At 50.3% G+C, this 15,564-nt stretch overlaps 1 protein-coding gene across 3 annotated transcripts in view; it reads left to right on the top strand.

Annotated features, from left to right (window-relative positions):
- Nucleotides 1-4,697, top strand: part of WDR62 (WD repeat domain 62) — a 46,007-nt gene extending 41,310 nt beyond the window's left edge. Inside the window, exons 23-32 of one of the 3 annotated variants that reach the window (XM_079118805.1) lie at nucleotides 446-573; nucleotides 935-1,029; nucleotides 1,386-1,496; nucleotides 1,752-1,886; nucleotides 2,171-2,285; nucleotides 2,383-2,524; nucleotides 2,604-2,664; nucleotides 2,836-3,516; nucleotides 4,073-4,230; nucleotides 4,325-4,697. In XM_079118805.1, the coding sequence (XP_078974931.1) occupies nucleotides 446-573; nucleotides 935-1,029; nucleotides 1,386-1,496; nucleotides 1,752-1,886; nucleotides 2,171-2,285; nucleotides 2,383-2,524; nucleotides 2,604-2,664; nucleotides 2,836-3,516; nucleotides 4,073-4,230; nucleotides 4,325-4,630 (1,932 nt within the window). In that variant the 3' untranslated portion in view covers nucleotides 4,631-4,697. The remainder of the gene's footprint in view (nucleotides 1-445; nucleotides 574-934; nucleotides 1,030-1,385; nucleotides 1,497-1,751; nucleotides 1,887-2,170; nucleotides 2,286-2,382; nucleotides 2,525-2,603; nucleotides 2,665-2,835; nucleotides 3,517-4,072; nucleotides 4,231-4,324) is intronic. The other 2 variants (XM_079118807.1, XM_079118806.1) reach the window with 2 other exon arrangements.
- Nucleotides 4,698-15,564: the final 10,867 nt, after the last annotated feature.

Raw genomic sequence — 15,564 nt, forward strand, 5'->3', positions numbered from 1 at the left:
AATTACATCCCCAGCCCTTTTTATTTTTGTTTTGAGACAGGGTCTCGCTAAGTTGCGTAGGGCCTCACTAAATTGCCAAAGCTGATCTTGAACTTGGATTCTCCTGCCTCAGCCTCCTGAGTTGCTGGGATTATAGGCATGCGCCACTGTGCCCAGTGGTTTGCCTGTTCTTGAGCATCATATAAATGGACTCTTCGAGGGTTGGGCCTCTTATCATTTTTAGAGACATGCCTATTCCCCACCTGTAAAAGGACAAGTAGTGCAGAGGGAGCACAGAAGGAACTCAGCAGGAGTGGGGAGCTGAGCACTCGGCAGAGGCTCCAGCTCATTGTCCAGCAGTGGGGCTACTGGCATTATTCCTGCTCTGTCATTTGTATAACAACTAGCGTCCTGAGAGCCTGGGTGCCACTGCTGCCTCAGAATAGCTGCACTCTTCCCTCCCTAGTCAGAGAGTCCCCAGGAAGATGGCCACGGGCATTCCTCCTTCCTGCCCCTACAGAGGAAGTCATCTGAGGCCAGAGAGCTCATCATCTACTCCCTGGAGGCAGGAATGACAATCACAGGGACAGACAGGTGGGTCGCCTTTCCACCAATGGCAGTCTTAGTTGGAAAGAAGAAACCTCCTTCTGACAGGCACACTCTGGAAGAACTGCTCTCTGCTCTCCTAGTGGGCCCATGGGAATAAGGATGGGTGAAACAGAGGGATGAGGCCAAGGAATGAGGCCCACGAGGGTCAGGAGCCAGCGCTGTAGCCTCAGCCACAGCCTCAGTTTCCTTGGCCCCAGCTGAAATGTCAGGGGTCCTGCAGGAAGGGCGCCTTCAAAGGAACAAGAGAGGCTGGGGAAGTGCTCCCAGTAGGAGCAGGTGCAGGGGCCTAGGAGCTCAGGGTGGGGGACAGTTGTTGCCAGTATAATCCCCCCTGTTGGTATTTCAGTGAGAAGGAGGTGGAGTCAGGGCCTGGAGACCAGCAAGGTGACTCCTATCTCAGAGTCTCTTCCATCAGCTCTAAGGATCAGAGCCAACCTGAGGGTGAGTGAGAGGCAGACAGAGACCTATGAAAGTCTGTCCATTCAGCCAGGCCCCTTTCTGGGCATTGATGGGGACCTTGACTAAATCCTCCTGGAGCTCACTGTCTGTCTCAGCAGGCAAACATAGGCCTTGCTATTACTTGAACATTCTGGAATTCAGCAGCCCCCTAGCTGAGAGCCTAGCTCTGCCACCTCCTTGATATATAACTTACTGATCCATAAAAATGGGAAGTGGACTATCATCACCTCCGCTCTTAAGGTGGGGAAACCAAAGCCCAGAGCAGCTGAGCCACATGCCCTGGCTCACCTATGAAGGGCCCCAGCAGTGGACTTCTGACCCATGCTCTGTTCCTGCAGACTCAGGGGAGTCAGAGGTCGACTTGGAGTGCAATTTTGCCACCATTCATTCCACTCCTCCACGACCGGACCCAGACCCTCAGTGTGCCATGATGAGGCCCCACGTGGCAGGTGAGCCAGACACATGGGTAAGGGTATCGTATGGGTCCAAGAGAGTCACAATATATAATAACCTCTGGCCCCATATCAGCCCCGAGCCTCAGTTTCCTTGCCTGGAAGATGGGAACCTTTCCTATCAGCCCAGTGGCAAGAGGGTGTGTGACAGGTTAGTCCAGCTTTCTTCATTGTCAAGTGACATCTGCCATGACTCATGGCATTGACAGCTTTTTCTCCTCCCTGTCCCTCCTTCTTATCACCCCTCTCTAGAATGCTCAGGTACAACAGAAGAATCATCCCAACCTGAAGGACCAGGCTTGGCCAACAGCTCCCTGCCTCAGACCCCTGAGCAGGAGAAGTTTCTCCGCCACCATTTTGAGACGCTTACTAATGCCCACTCTGAAGGTAGGGTCCAGCCCAGTACCAGACCTGCCTGGGCTGTCCATCCAGTGCTGAGCATAGCATGGGTGTCCCTGGGGTAGGTCTTCTCCTGGCAGAGCAGGAGAATAGACGACCTCTTAAGGACTGAGCTGCACAGTTCCTCTCCCTGCTCTGTTGGCTTCCGAAGCACATGTGTTGTGTCTGCTGATGGGGCTTCTGGGAATCTACTTGCTGGCTTGTGGGTCTACCTGCATCCAGGGCTGATTGGCCAAGAGGATTCTGAGCTCCCTGTCATCATCTTCCCCTAGAGCTTTTCCATGGGTCCCTGGAAGACACAAAGGTCTCTGACTCCGAGGACTACTTCTTCAATCCCCGCCTGAGCATCTCAGCCCAGTTTCTCTCACGCCTCCAAAAGAATTCCAGGTTAGACGCTAGTAACCCCTTCCATTCCCCCACCCCTACAGGCATCCCAGGGCAGGCCTTATGAGTATCTCTCTCTCATCTGGCTTCCTTCCCTCAGGTTTACCCCTGCCTTCCCTTCCCAACTGCCCCTGCACCTTTTGAAGTCTCCAGAGGTCAAGCCCACAGGCCGAGGGGGAAGCCAGCCCAAAACAGAGCTCCTGAGAGCAGGTACTGGCTACGCCTCCCCAGACGGGACCAACGTGAGTATTGGAGTCACCTCCCTCAGGGCGCAAAACTGAGAGCTAGGAGGCCTTGTCCTCACCTTAGCTGTGCTTGCAGGTCCTCTCTGAGGGGAAGACTAAGGAGTCTCTTGAGACCCTGGAGGCCTGGTGCCCACTGAGTAAGTCGCCCCAGTTCCACACAGACAGCCCTGGGTCTCTCATCAAGCATCCCTGGGTGCCCAGCTTAACTGTAGGAAGTGTCCATTCAGACCCTGTAGCCTCTAGGGCAGGGCCATGTCTTCCAGCTCTGTGACTGATGTGTTGAGGTGAGCCATCTGCTTCCTTTCCAGGCCCCTGCCTCACAGGCCTGGTGCCCTATGTCGCTGCCTCTTCAGTGCCAACCACGGACAGGAAACCGACACCCACATCCATATCTGCCCCAGGCCTGGCTCAGGGTGTCTTCTCCCCCTCCACCTGTTCGTACATGGAGACCACTGCTAGCTCTCATGCCAGGATGTCACACAGCATCTCCCTTGGGGACAGTGAGAGCCCAGTCATGGCTGAACTAGCCAGGCCCCTCCCTAGGCCCTCATCCATGGGGGAACTGGCCTCCTTGGGCCAGGAGCTCAAGTCCATCACCACCAGAGTGATACCCAATTCTAACAGTGAAGGCCAAGAACCTGCCCTGCCTTCCTGGGGCAACCATGAGGCTCGAGCCAGCCTCAGACTGACCCTGTCAAGTGTCTATGATAGGCTCCTCCTGCCCCCACCCCCACTGGAGACACCTACCACCTGTGTCTGGTCCCAGGAGTTCACAGACACCCAACCTGATATAGCAGTTACAGAAGGCAGCTTCCCAGCCCCCAGCCCTGTCGATGTGAGCACCCTGAGGCTCCACACCTCTGTCTTTCTCCCAAAGCTCCCAGCCCCTGAGCCCCTCACCCCTCCTGCCCACCCCAACAGCCCCCAGCTTCTAGAGGCTAGGCCTGGGGTCCTTGGTAGCACCAAGTCCCTCCTGGAGCCCACCCCTGGTGAGTGTCACCCTTGGGACAAGGGACAGACCCCTAAGCTCAACTCCTGTGCTAATCGGCTCATCTTCCCATCTGGGCACTTGATCTAACCACAGGGACTCTGCTACTCATTCATTTGTTTATTCATTTACATAAATATTTAATGAGCACATCACATATATTTGTTAGAATTTTTTCTAGGCCCTGGGGACATGGGACATGGTGGTAAACAAAGTAACAGAGAATTGACATTCTTTATTGGGGGAGATACCCAGACAAAATCTATAAGGAAAGTGTCAAATGTATCAGAATAAGTAAGAGAACGGGTTGGGTAGTGAGAAGGCAGGCACTGGTGGCCATTCTATGCAGGAGGATGAAAACAGGCTACCAGGAGGTTACATTTAGCAAAGACCTGCAGCGGGGAGGGGAGGGGAGGGGAGGGGAGGGGAGGGGAGGGAGCAGTGGGGACTGAGGGAGGTGTTCTAGACAGGGGGACAATAGTCCCAACCATCTGGACTCTTCCCAGGCCAGGTGGAAAGCCAAAGTGTCTTGCTCGTTCCCTCCTCTCCACCCACAGATGCACCCAGTCTGATCCGGGGCAGCCCTGGACACTGGAGGGAACCTGGGCTGCCAGCTGAGGTCCTTCCCTCAACTCCCCCTGAACTGAGCAGTGTGGGGAGCATCGTGCAGAGACTGCAGACTGCCTTCCAAGAAGCCCTGGACCTTTATCACATGGTAAGCTAACAAGCCAGGGTTGAGGAAAGGGTTGAGGAAGCTCCCTGGGACTGTCTGGCCTGGCTGGCCCCTGATAAAGTGACATCCCTTACAGTTGGTCTCCAGCAGCCAGGTGGGCACTGAACAGCAGCAAGCACAGACTGAGCTGGCCTCCACCTTCCTTTGGATCCACACCCAGCTAGAAGCCAGCGACTGGCTGGTTGGGACTGATGTGGCCCCAGCCCCAACCCTACCCAGCCCAGATCCCCCGTCTCCACCCACACTATGCCCCCTGGCCAGCCCAGGTCCCCCGTTCCCACCTATGCTCTGCCCCCTGGCCAGCCCAGACCTGCAAGCCCTACTGGAACACTACTCAGAGCTGCTGGTGCAGGCCGTGCGCAGGAAGGCACGGGGACACTGAGGCTAGCAACCCTCCTGTTCTGAAGAAATTGATATTTTAAGGAATAAACAGACAGCTTGGAGCAATAGTTCCTGGTGTGTGTCTTGGCCCATCCACAAAGCCGCCTTCAGGTGGATGCAAGGAGGGAGGGAAGAGAGCCATGCTCGGGTAGACCTGCCTGGGGACTCACATGTGTCCTGTTCTGGGATGCTGACGGGATCATGGAACCAGGATAATGACCCCCGGGCCTGGCCTCCCACATCTCCTGTCCCCAGCCCACTGAGCTATTATAGAGGGATCATGTGTAGTCCTTCCCCACTAATGCTCAGCTGTACTCCAGACAGGGGCTGACCCCCCTTCCCTGCCCACTGCTGATAATCTGCAAACCCACAGGAACTGCTGAGCAGATCACCACCATCAACCTTGCCCACTAGTACATGTGTTGCCATACCACTGGTCCTTTAAGGTCCAGGCTGCTGTTGTCCCATCTGCAATAGTCAAAGCAGGAGAGAGAATAGACGGGCAGCAGGCCCTGGCCACCCAGCAGCTGGGACTAGTCATTCTTTCTCCAGCAAAACTGAGTCCAGCTTCAATCCATGAACTGCGAGCAAGCATCTGGTCACATGATGTATCTGCCAAGAAGGCCACTCTCATTGATACTGTAAGGCCCCCAAAAAGGAAACCCCAACTCTGTCCCATGGATCAACGGCCACCCCAATCAACCGCAGGAGGCGTCACTTAATGCAAACCGCAAGAGGTGTTTATTCCAGCGCGCTGGGACCCAACTCGAGGAGTCCGTAGCAGAAAATCTTGTAGGTTTATAAAGGCAGAAACCACACATCGGGAGGGGTCGCACATGAAAGGGAAAAGGGGGACAAAGCTGCCGGGAAATTTCAAAGGGGGTCTGGGTTTGCTGATAACATACAACATGTTTTACAATGTTTTACAACAGGGCGTACGTAGATTCTGGTCAATAGTTTCTGGTAATCATTCTGTTTGATCACTATCTGGCTATCTGGCTCAATTTACCCTTTTATTCTCTGTTTGGGGCTGTTTCTTGGAACAGCTTTAAGGGCTTTGTTCCCATTCCTGGGAGGGTGACCTTAGGGAGTTGAGATGACTTCGAGGGTGACCTTAGGGAATTAAGATAACTGGGAGGGTGACCTCAGACAGCTTAAAAAAATGTCCATTCTTTCAATACCACTGTTGACGAGTTCTGCTTCCTCGGGTATTGAAGTATAACAACCAGAGAAGCATGCCAAGGCAAGCGTATATTAAGCAGAGTTTTAAAAAGTAGTAACTGTAAGCTCGGGGGCATGGCTAGTGGCCAAATAAATTTGGACGGAAAGCGCCGAAGCAAGCTTTATTGGAATTAGGCTCTCGGGCAAAATTTCCAGCCCCCCGGGGGTACAGGTCAGGGTAGGTACAGGTCAGAGAAAATCCGCACATAGCCCCGGCTGCCCAGGGTCTTTATAGGTCGGAATGGGCAAGGGTCCTGCTGAGTGACAGGTGGATGTAAGGGTCAGTGGGGTTTTCCTGCCCGTTTGATTGGTCACCATGTGGCGCACTGCCCTTTGCCTCAGTTGCTCAGCTCTCCCTCACGTAGTCGCCCAAATCCCGACCTAACAGTAACCACAAATATTCTGCTACTCATTCATTTGTTTATTCTCCCAGTGGGCCATGGCCGATGTTCTAGAATCCCAAGAAGTGAGTGCACCCTACATCTTTTATAAATTAGGGTCTCCTTTGTTCTGTTCTCCCTCACCCCACCTTATCTTTCTCCTTCCTGCCTATGTGACTAGGCCCAGGAGTTGCCAGTGACATGGCAAAAAAGGTGAGAAGCAGATAGCAGGGGAAGGACCAAATGGAGAGTCAGGCAGGTAGGGGCCTAGGGGGCGTTAATTAGCAATTCTCTGCCTGCAGTATTTTGGGAGGGGTAGTTAGGCAGGTAACCTTGATGATCAAAAGGGCTCTGGGACACTGACATTCCAATCTCCCAGGGAGGTCTCCAACTTCCCAGACTCAGATGGCCTTCATTCCTTAATTTGACCAGATTTCTTATTCTACATTAATTGCCTGTCCTCAATTCTGGCTTCATCATGTCCACAAATGCCCCCAAAGTCCCAAACTCCTGTGTATAAAGGAAACTAGACAGGCCATGGCTCTCTCCTAAAGCAGTCCCACCTGCTGTGGCCTGAGTTCTTCCCTGCCTGTTGGTGGTCATGGCCCATCAGCAGCAGCTCAGCGGGACCCAATTCCTCACCCAGGGTCCCTGAGCTGAGACATGAACTTAAGTTTGCCTAGTGGCAGAGCTGGACTCCCTAGCGTGGGGACACAGCCCTCTGCTGCCATAATATGACTCACCTCAAGACTAATCATGCTGTTGTTCAGAAACACCTGTCAGCCCCTCTAGGTGCCTGTTACTGTTTGATACTTCAAGGTGAGGCAGATGTCAGGGAAAGCATCTGCCTGGTGGCACTCATCTTCCAGAAAGCAGCATGGACACTGAAATTAGAATGATAGCCATGTAACTAGGGGAGGCCAAGAGGTTCACCATGCTGGTTGAAGGGTCAGGGAAGGACTTTCCTAGGTGACATTTGAGCTGAGGCTTGATAGAGGACATTTCAGGAATAAATTGAAGCAGATAGAAAATCCAGTGTTAAGGCACTGTGTGGGGATCAGACATAGAATGTGTAGGGAATAGCAGCCGAGCTTGGATGACTGAAACAGACGGGCGGGGAGGAGTAACAGGAGTCCCATCAGACAGGGCCCCCTGGCTTTTTAACATTTAAATCCAAGAAACAATTGCTTTTTTCTAAAATCCCTGTTCTTGATGTTTGGGGGAGATGTCCAATAATTGTTTATTTGTCAAGTCTCCCTCTGCCTTAGGGAATCAGGTGGCCCAGAACTTCCAGGCAGATTTGACCTTTGCCCCAGGGGCTCCTTCCAGGTCCACATACCATCCTCAAAGGACTGATGACCCTCCTGCCATCGTTTGGCCTCTGTTGCTCAAGATTCCTGAGACAGGTTTGGTTTGGTGTCCAGTTCTTCATGGAATTACCCCTCTTTCCACTCTGCGTCATAATAAACTCCAAGTAACAAACACTTGGACCCAGGTGAAGGACATGGAGAATAAGTCCAAGGACATTTTCCCTATCTGCAGCTCCTCCCCCACCCGCCTTGACTGGGGTAAAATTAAAGGTTTTGTCATTAAAATTCCAGGCCTCAGCCAGAGCAAAGGAACACAAAAAGAACCTGACTGGCACCTAACCCCGACCTAATGGGTCAACTGACCCCAATAGTTAAGCCCCAGGAAATTCCCTATTCACATTCCTGTCCCACCCTAATGGATCAGCCACCCTAATACAATGAACCCCAGGAATTACCCTCCTGGCTCACCCTAAATGAAACCTATATAACCAAGACCCCTTGCTTCATCCAGCCACCATTTTCTGCCCCAGAAATGAGCCTCGCCAGGGTTCCATGGACTCCACCACTGAATACTGGTCAAAGAAAAGCTTGCTGATCCAAGGTTTGTTTCCTGTCCCCAGCCTTCATCATGTGGGTGTAATTTGTACTAACACCAAGCTTAGGGACAATTGTTACTCTTGATCATGTCATCATTATTAAGATATGGAAAGTGAAAAAACCCCCAAAACAGTGAGGCCTGAGAAAGGGGAGTGAAAAGAAAGCCATACACTGATAGGTTTCTCGGCGCATTCCTTCCCAGTGACAGAACAGTCCCTAGAAAGGAAGCCACAGCATACATCCTTCCCCAGATATATCCTTTCCCAGTGACTGTACAAAGGGAGCCTGAAGGGGAAGAGGTGAACACTAAACATTGACCCCAGACCGTTCTTCTCCAAGTAGAACTAGTGCCCACTAGCATCAAGTTTTTAAATTCTCACAAACCTGTTTCCTGAGTGCCCAAACTGATAAGCTCACTAAACCACCCCTCAAAAATAACCTGTATAAACCCAGTCCCTTTCTTGGTTCAGTGGCTCATTTTCCACCAGGAAAGTGGGTTCACCGGCACCATTTCATCCCCTCACCCCCTGTTCCTGAATGAAGAGCTGAGATGACTCATGAGGTTTGCGTCCTGCCTGGTGTGCTGACAGTCAACCTTAGTCAGTTTCACCTTCCACTTAGGGCCTCACACTTGACACATGGCTGCTGTAGCACCCAGCAGTACATCCTCGTCCAACCAGAAGCAAAGGCATGAAGCAGCAGACCCAAGGTGGCAGGAAAGAAATACAAATTCTCAGAGTCCTCCCCTTCAGATTCATCACAGGCCACAGGAATGGAGATTTCTTCAATTTGCTTGGGCCATCGCTCCTGTTCTGGGCATTTTGCCACTGACGCAAAATTGGGTTCTCAGCAAGAAAAGAGGGTGGGCTGATAGTTAGGGAGGTCCCCTCTTTCAAATGACAAATTTTGAGGGGAGGGGTGAGAGGTACTGAATATTGAATCCAGGTCCACTCTACCCCTTTTTAAAAAATACACACTGAAGGGTTATGGAAAATAATATTCCTGTAAGGTAGCCCCGGAAGAAAAATGGAGAGAGGTGGAGCTCGGGAGGAGGGAGGGGAAACTAGCCAAGAATTAACCTCCCAGCAGATCCTTTTCTGATAATGATGGGCCCTGGGGAAAGGGGCAGGATACTGAATGCTGGGCCCTAAACCTTGACCTTCCCCATGGCAATGGAAGCCCAGCAAATAACTGTTGGGGGCTGTGTTATGTTGGCGGCGCAGGGATGGCGCCTGATTACATTGGCAGCGAGGAGGTTAATTGACATAAGCACACTCAGGTGATTTTCTCGTCCATGCATACAATGTATGTGCATGTGTTCTCGAGCACTAATTGCCTGCTCAGAGCGTCTGGCCTAATCTTTGCGTGGGAGGCGTGGCCCTGCTCTCCGCCTCCTGGAGGTGATATAAGCGTAGGCTATAAACAAGCAAGTAGGCTATAAACAAGCAAGAAAGCAGTGCACTAAAGAGAAAGATAGAAGTGCCTCAGTTTCCACTCCACCACCCATAAGACCCGTGCAAGTTGTTGCTGCAAGCGGTCACAAATATCCATGGATTTTGGAACCGCAAAGAGCCAGCGACAAATAACAATAGGCAAGATGTGAGTACTCATCACTCAGGATCTGGACTCTTATCTTCCCAGACAATAATGAGTTTCAACCTTTTTACAACCAACTGCCTAAGTTAAAGTTTTAACCTGTACAACTAGCCCCTGTCGGTCAAAACTGCAGGTACACAGCTCCCAATGATTACATCATCCTCATTGTACCCCATCAAACAAAAATCCCCTCTGTAACTGAAGCCATTTTCACATCCAGAAAATAAGCCCTGACGATGTGATGCCTGAGTTGGAGAATGAATAAAGGCTTCTCTGAATCTGTTAAGGTCTGCAACCCATCCTTTTGCACTTACACACACAATGAAATACTACTCAGCCATAAAGAATGAAATCACAGCATTTGCCAGTAAACAGATGAAACTGGAGACTTTCATGTTAAGTGAAATAAACCAATCCCAAAAAAAGTCCAACAAGGCCCTAGGTTCAACCCCCAGCACCACACACACACACAAAAAGTCCAGATATTCTCTCTCTGACTCTCTCTGACATGTGAATGATGACTCACAATAGGCAAAGTGGGGGAGTGAAGGTTCATCAGATTAGACAGGGAGTGGGTAGAGGGAGAGGGGATGGTATTAGATACGGAAAATGAAAAATCCCCAAGATAATGTGGCCTGGGAAAAGGGAGTGAAAAAGAAGGCCATGCACTCACAGCCTTCATCTCCCAAGACAAAGGTTTTCTGGATACCAACTGCAGACAGGGAGAAAGTGTTTTATTACCCCTAAAGTGACAGTATCTAAAAGGCAATAATCCCCTTCAAAAACAGATTCTCTCCAGACACTGTCTGCAGACCCTCAACCCAGGTTAAATTCCTAAGCCCTCAGACTAACACTTTCACTGATTAATGGAACAGACCCCCGAATCCTGAGTGCCCAAGAAAAACTGATATGCTCATTAGACAAATCCTCACAATAACCTATATAAACCCAGTGTGAGCTCATGGCCCACAAATGACGGAGGCCGGAGACGGGAAGCAAACCTCAGATCAGCAAGCTCTCCTTTATTCTGCAGCAAAGTCCATGGATCAGGCATGGGAGGGCCCATTTTCTGGGTGTGGAGCTGGCCCCCAGGTTATAGAAGGAGTCTGAGTTTTATAATTTCATTGGAGACTGCAGACATGCAGTTTGACAGGGGCTAGTTGTACAGGTTAGAACCTTAACTTAGGAAGGTAGTTGTAAAAAGGTTGAAACTCATTATCTGGGGAGATAGGAGTCCAGATCCTGAGGGATGAGTTCTCAAATATTGCCCATTGTTTTACTTTCTCTGGGATTCATTATTTCCCAGAATTTCAATATTTTCTGTGCCTCCATTGAGGACTAATTTGTGATGGGAGAACATCAAAGTCCAGGACCCAGCATTTCAGTATTTGCCTTCTTCCTTCAAGATGCACTGGGGCTGGGAAGGTGTAAAGGTTTGCTTTTGGTGGAGATGCTGGGGATGAACCCGAGAAGGGATAAAAGCTTGCTTTTCCCTCAGGGCCCATTGTTATGGGAAAGGATGTCTGGGAGAGGTTTAATGTTTGGTCAATTTCCCCTCCCTCCTCCGGAGCCACACTGTCCCTCCATTTTTCTTGGGGAGCTGTCTTGTAGGAATATTATTTTCCATAGTCCTTTACTCAGTCCCTTCCTTTGTTCGGTAGCTCATTTTCCTCCAGGAAAGTGGGTCCACCAATGCCATTTCATCCCTGCATCCCATGTTCCTGTGAGAAACATTGTTCCTGAATAAATAGTTGAGATGATTTGTGAGGTTTGCATCCTGCCCGGTCTTTTTGTGCTAACAGATGGGAATGGGAAAGACAGAATGAATCAGACATAACTTTCGTATGTTCATATACGAATACACGACCAGTGAAACTCCACAACACGTACAGCCACAGAATGGGAAGTTATATTCCATGTATGCGTGATATGTCAAAATACATTCTACTGTCATGTATAACTAAAAAGAACAATATAAAAAATTTTTAAAGTATTATTTTGAGACAGTCTTACTAAGTTGCCCAGACTGGTCTCCAACTTGTGATCCTCCTGTCTCAGCCTCCCAAGTAGCTAGGATTACAGGCATGCACCACTATGCCCAGCCCAAATGAATTTTTAATCCCTGGAAAGATCAGAGTTGATCTTTGGACAAACCACTGTTGAGAACAGGGTGATATCTGTGCAGCAAGCTGTCTTAATTACCAGGATGCAGGCAGTTGCGACTGCTCCCTCAAAAGCCAATACAGCGCAAACAGGACTGCTGGGCCCCCATGCTTATCGAGGTTGTTAAGAAATATTTGCCTGAGAAATGTGCAGCTGCCTAGAAACCTTATCTATCAAGGACAGGGGGGCCTAACTGCAACTCATCTCCTGCACAGTTCACCCCTTCCCTCCTCCCTTCTTCCTCTAGGACCGTTCAGTTCTGGTGGGACCCAATGAGAATCAAATAGATTGGCAGGACCCAACCAGAGGAGGACTAATGTTTAGCTGTTCAAATTTTAACCAATTAAAAAGAACACTGTAAAACTGTTTGCCTTTCATTATAAAAGCCTGCTGAACAAAGGCTCAGGGCCTCTTAGCGTCACTGGTTACCGAGTGCGCGGAGGACCAGGCTCGAGCTTGCTAATAAATGACTCTTTGTTGCTTGCATTGATCGTGGTCTCTGGTGGTCTTTGTGGGGTCTCGAGCCGCTGGGCACAACACCACATGGTTAAGAAACCCCTGCCATTGGTTGGTGGAGTATGTGTGGGCATGAGATTTGTGAACCAACAGGGCCCCAGCAGGGCCCCAGCAGGGCCCCAGCAGGAAGATAATGGCATGCTCCTGCTCAAGTTCATATGGCTATTCCAGAAAGTTAAGCAAAAGAATCATTTGCAAAAAAAGTGGGCAGGGACTAGGGAAACCTCCAGAGCTGATACAGTATCATCACAAGACTGGTACCAGAGGGGAATTTGTTTGTTTGTTTGTTTGTTTTTCACCTGCAGGCAGGAGGTACAAAAGGAGGGAACAAATTCTGGGGAGACAGCTACCCTGAGAGGAGCTTTGACCCTGGCAACTGTACAGGAGGGAGCTGGGGAATCAACACCCTGATCTTACCTCCTCTCCCTTCTCCTGGAGGACACCCCTCTGTCTAAATCCTACTGGAAGCCAGAGACCATGGGGACAGGAGGTAACAGGGTCAGCTCCCCAGGGCATGGAGCAGGGCTGGGCTAGTCAGAGAAGGGCGTGGGGGGCAAATGATGCCTGGAACCATTTTCTTCCCAAATCCTTTTTTAGAAGCAACGCAGGAGCCAGTTGACCCAGGAGACATGGTGGTGGGCACAGAGAACTGGGCACCTGAGAAGAAACAAAGCAGCTAGTAGCTGGGCGCATGCTTGCAATCCCAGTGACAGGAATCTGTCGCAGGAGGATTGCAAATTCTAGGCCAGCCTCGGTAACTTAGTGAGACCCTGTCTCAAAATTGGAAAAAGTAGGGGGCAGGGGATGTAGCTCAGTGGTGAAGCACCACTAGGTTCAATCCACCTGCTAGCTCGCCCTTCACTGTAACTCACCCCTGTGTCATGTACCCTTAGTCTCCCCCATTGCTGAAATGGCCAGGAAGCTCCAGCCAGTAGGTACTGAGCCGCCAAATCTGTGTGAGGCACACCAGTCATGGCTGCATAAAATCCAGCATCTGTGATGTGGAGGCGCCACTTAAAACAGCATCAGCAGATCCACAGCCTTCCTGGCCACCTCACCCCTCGAAGCTTCTTTTTTTTTGGGGGGGTGCTGGGGATTGAACCCAGGGCCTTGTGCTTGCAAGGCTACCGACTGAGCTATCTCCTCAGCCCCCACCTGGAAGCTTCTTAACCACCCTATTTACATATCAGCCTCTGCTGGACTCCATGCTAAATGCTCTTTGAATGTGATCTACTGGGATCTTCAACACAACATGACAGGGAGACTCCTCAGTCCCATTTTCTGAATGAAAAAAATGAAACTCAGTGAAAAGTGACTTGCCCCAGGTCCTGCAGAGATTAAGTGGCAAAGCTTGACGGACAGACCCACAGGGCTGGCTCCCTTGCTTCCCAGCAAAACTGACTCTCAAGGGATGTGAAGAAATATTCCTTCTCACAGTGCCAAGCCTTTGCCTACTCTGCATGTGAGGAACCATCTCTCCAAACCCGAGGTGATCCCTCAAGTCTGCCTCTGCCTGGAACATCCTCCCCTTTCACCAGAAACATCTACTTCCAGGACTCACATCCAGGGTGCCATACCTGAATCCCCACACTTGATCAGGAGTCTCTTCTGGGCCCACAAAGGCCCTCAGGATTTTTCTGTCACAGCTTGGATGATTCTGCCTGTTTGTTCCCTTCAGTCAATTTATTTATTTTATATTTATTCATTTTTATTTACTTATTGAACCCAGGGCCTGCTAGAAATGCTAAAACAAAACAAAACAAAACCATGCTGAGCTACATTCCCAGCCCTCTTCATTTGAGACAGTGGTTAAATTGCCCAGGCTGACCTTGAACTGCAATCCTCCTGCCTCAACCTCCTAAGTAGCTGGGATTACAGGTGTAAGCCACAACACCTGGCTCCCCTTCATAGTCTTGAGCATCCTGGGCTGTCAGTGCTTTCTCTCTCGTGGACTTATGTGTTCATTTTCAATGCTGAGCTAGGTTCTTTCTAGAACCTAGAGCTCAGAAAATTGTCAGTAAATAAATGAGAGACAATAATTTCATGGGGAGTGTTCAAAATTCTCAGTCCTAGTTCAGAAGTTAGATAAGGATTGATCTAGAACAGTCTGAATAGAGTGCTGAGGTAAGGTACAGGAAGCCACTGGCTGTATCAGGTGACCCCCTTTAGTTTCCAGACAGGGGAAAAGGGAAGAACAGTATTCTAGGCAGCCATAGGAGCTGCACCATTTTTTCCCTCTTTTAAACTCCTTTTTAGTTGTAGATGAACACAATACCTTTATTTTCCTTTCCCTTTTTTTTTGGGGGGGGGGCAGTGCTGGGGATCGAACCCAGGGCCTTGTGCTTGCAAGACAAGCACTCTACCGACTGAGCTATATCCCCAGCCCAATACCTTTATTTTATTTTATTCTATTCATGTTATGTGGTGCTGAGGATTGAACCCAGTGCCTCACACATAAGAGGCGAGCGCTCTACCACTGAGCCACAACCCCAGCCCCAGGAGCTGAACTAGTTTTAAAAACCAGTATTTTAATGCCTGGTATACCTGAATAGAGCTTCTGACTACAACAGCTTTGGGCCTCTGAAGACCAGAGAGGCAGAGCCTCCTTCCTGCCTGAGGATGCACAGCCTGGAACTTACGTATTGACTCTGCTGTCCTCCCTACATCCTCCGAGAAGCAGGACAATCACAGCCACCCCCTCCCCTGCTTCCTCAGACAGCTGCTGTGATTTGAATAACCAAGCAGACTGTTGGATGTCCGGTGGTGACTGATTTGCCTGGCAAACAACGCTCAAGTCCTTTGTCCTGCCAGTCCTGGGGCCACGTTTCCTTCCTCTCTCCGTCCCCCAGAGCTGTCTAGGATCTTTTCCCCATGCTTGGTCCTCTCTCTCTCAGTCTTATTGCTTCCCACCTACTGTTTATCTGTCTCTGGAGGCTGGAGTTCCCTCAGGAACCTGGCCTACAAAAAGGGGGATGAATGGCAGGCCTTGGGTACAGGTAACTAGAGCCAGCAAAGTCTACTCCCTGGGTTCGTCACAAAATTTGCATAGAGAAAGAGGTTCCTCCATGGCATCCCCCTCCCTTCCCACCTGGGATAGTTGCCCTGGGCTGAGGTCTGACAGCAGGTGGAGGAGGAAACTCTGCATGTGAGGA

This window comes from Sciurus vulgaris (genome assembly GCF_902686455.1).
Source record: "Sciurus vulgaris genome assembly, chromosome: 17".
In the NCBI taxonomy this organism is placed as follows: Eukaryota; Metazoa; Chordata; class Mammalia; order Rodentia; family Sciuridae; genus Sciurus; species Sciurus vulgaris.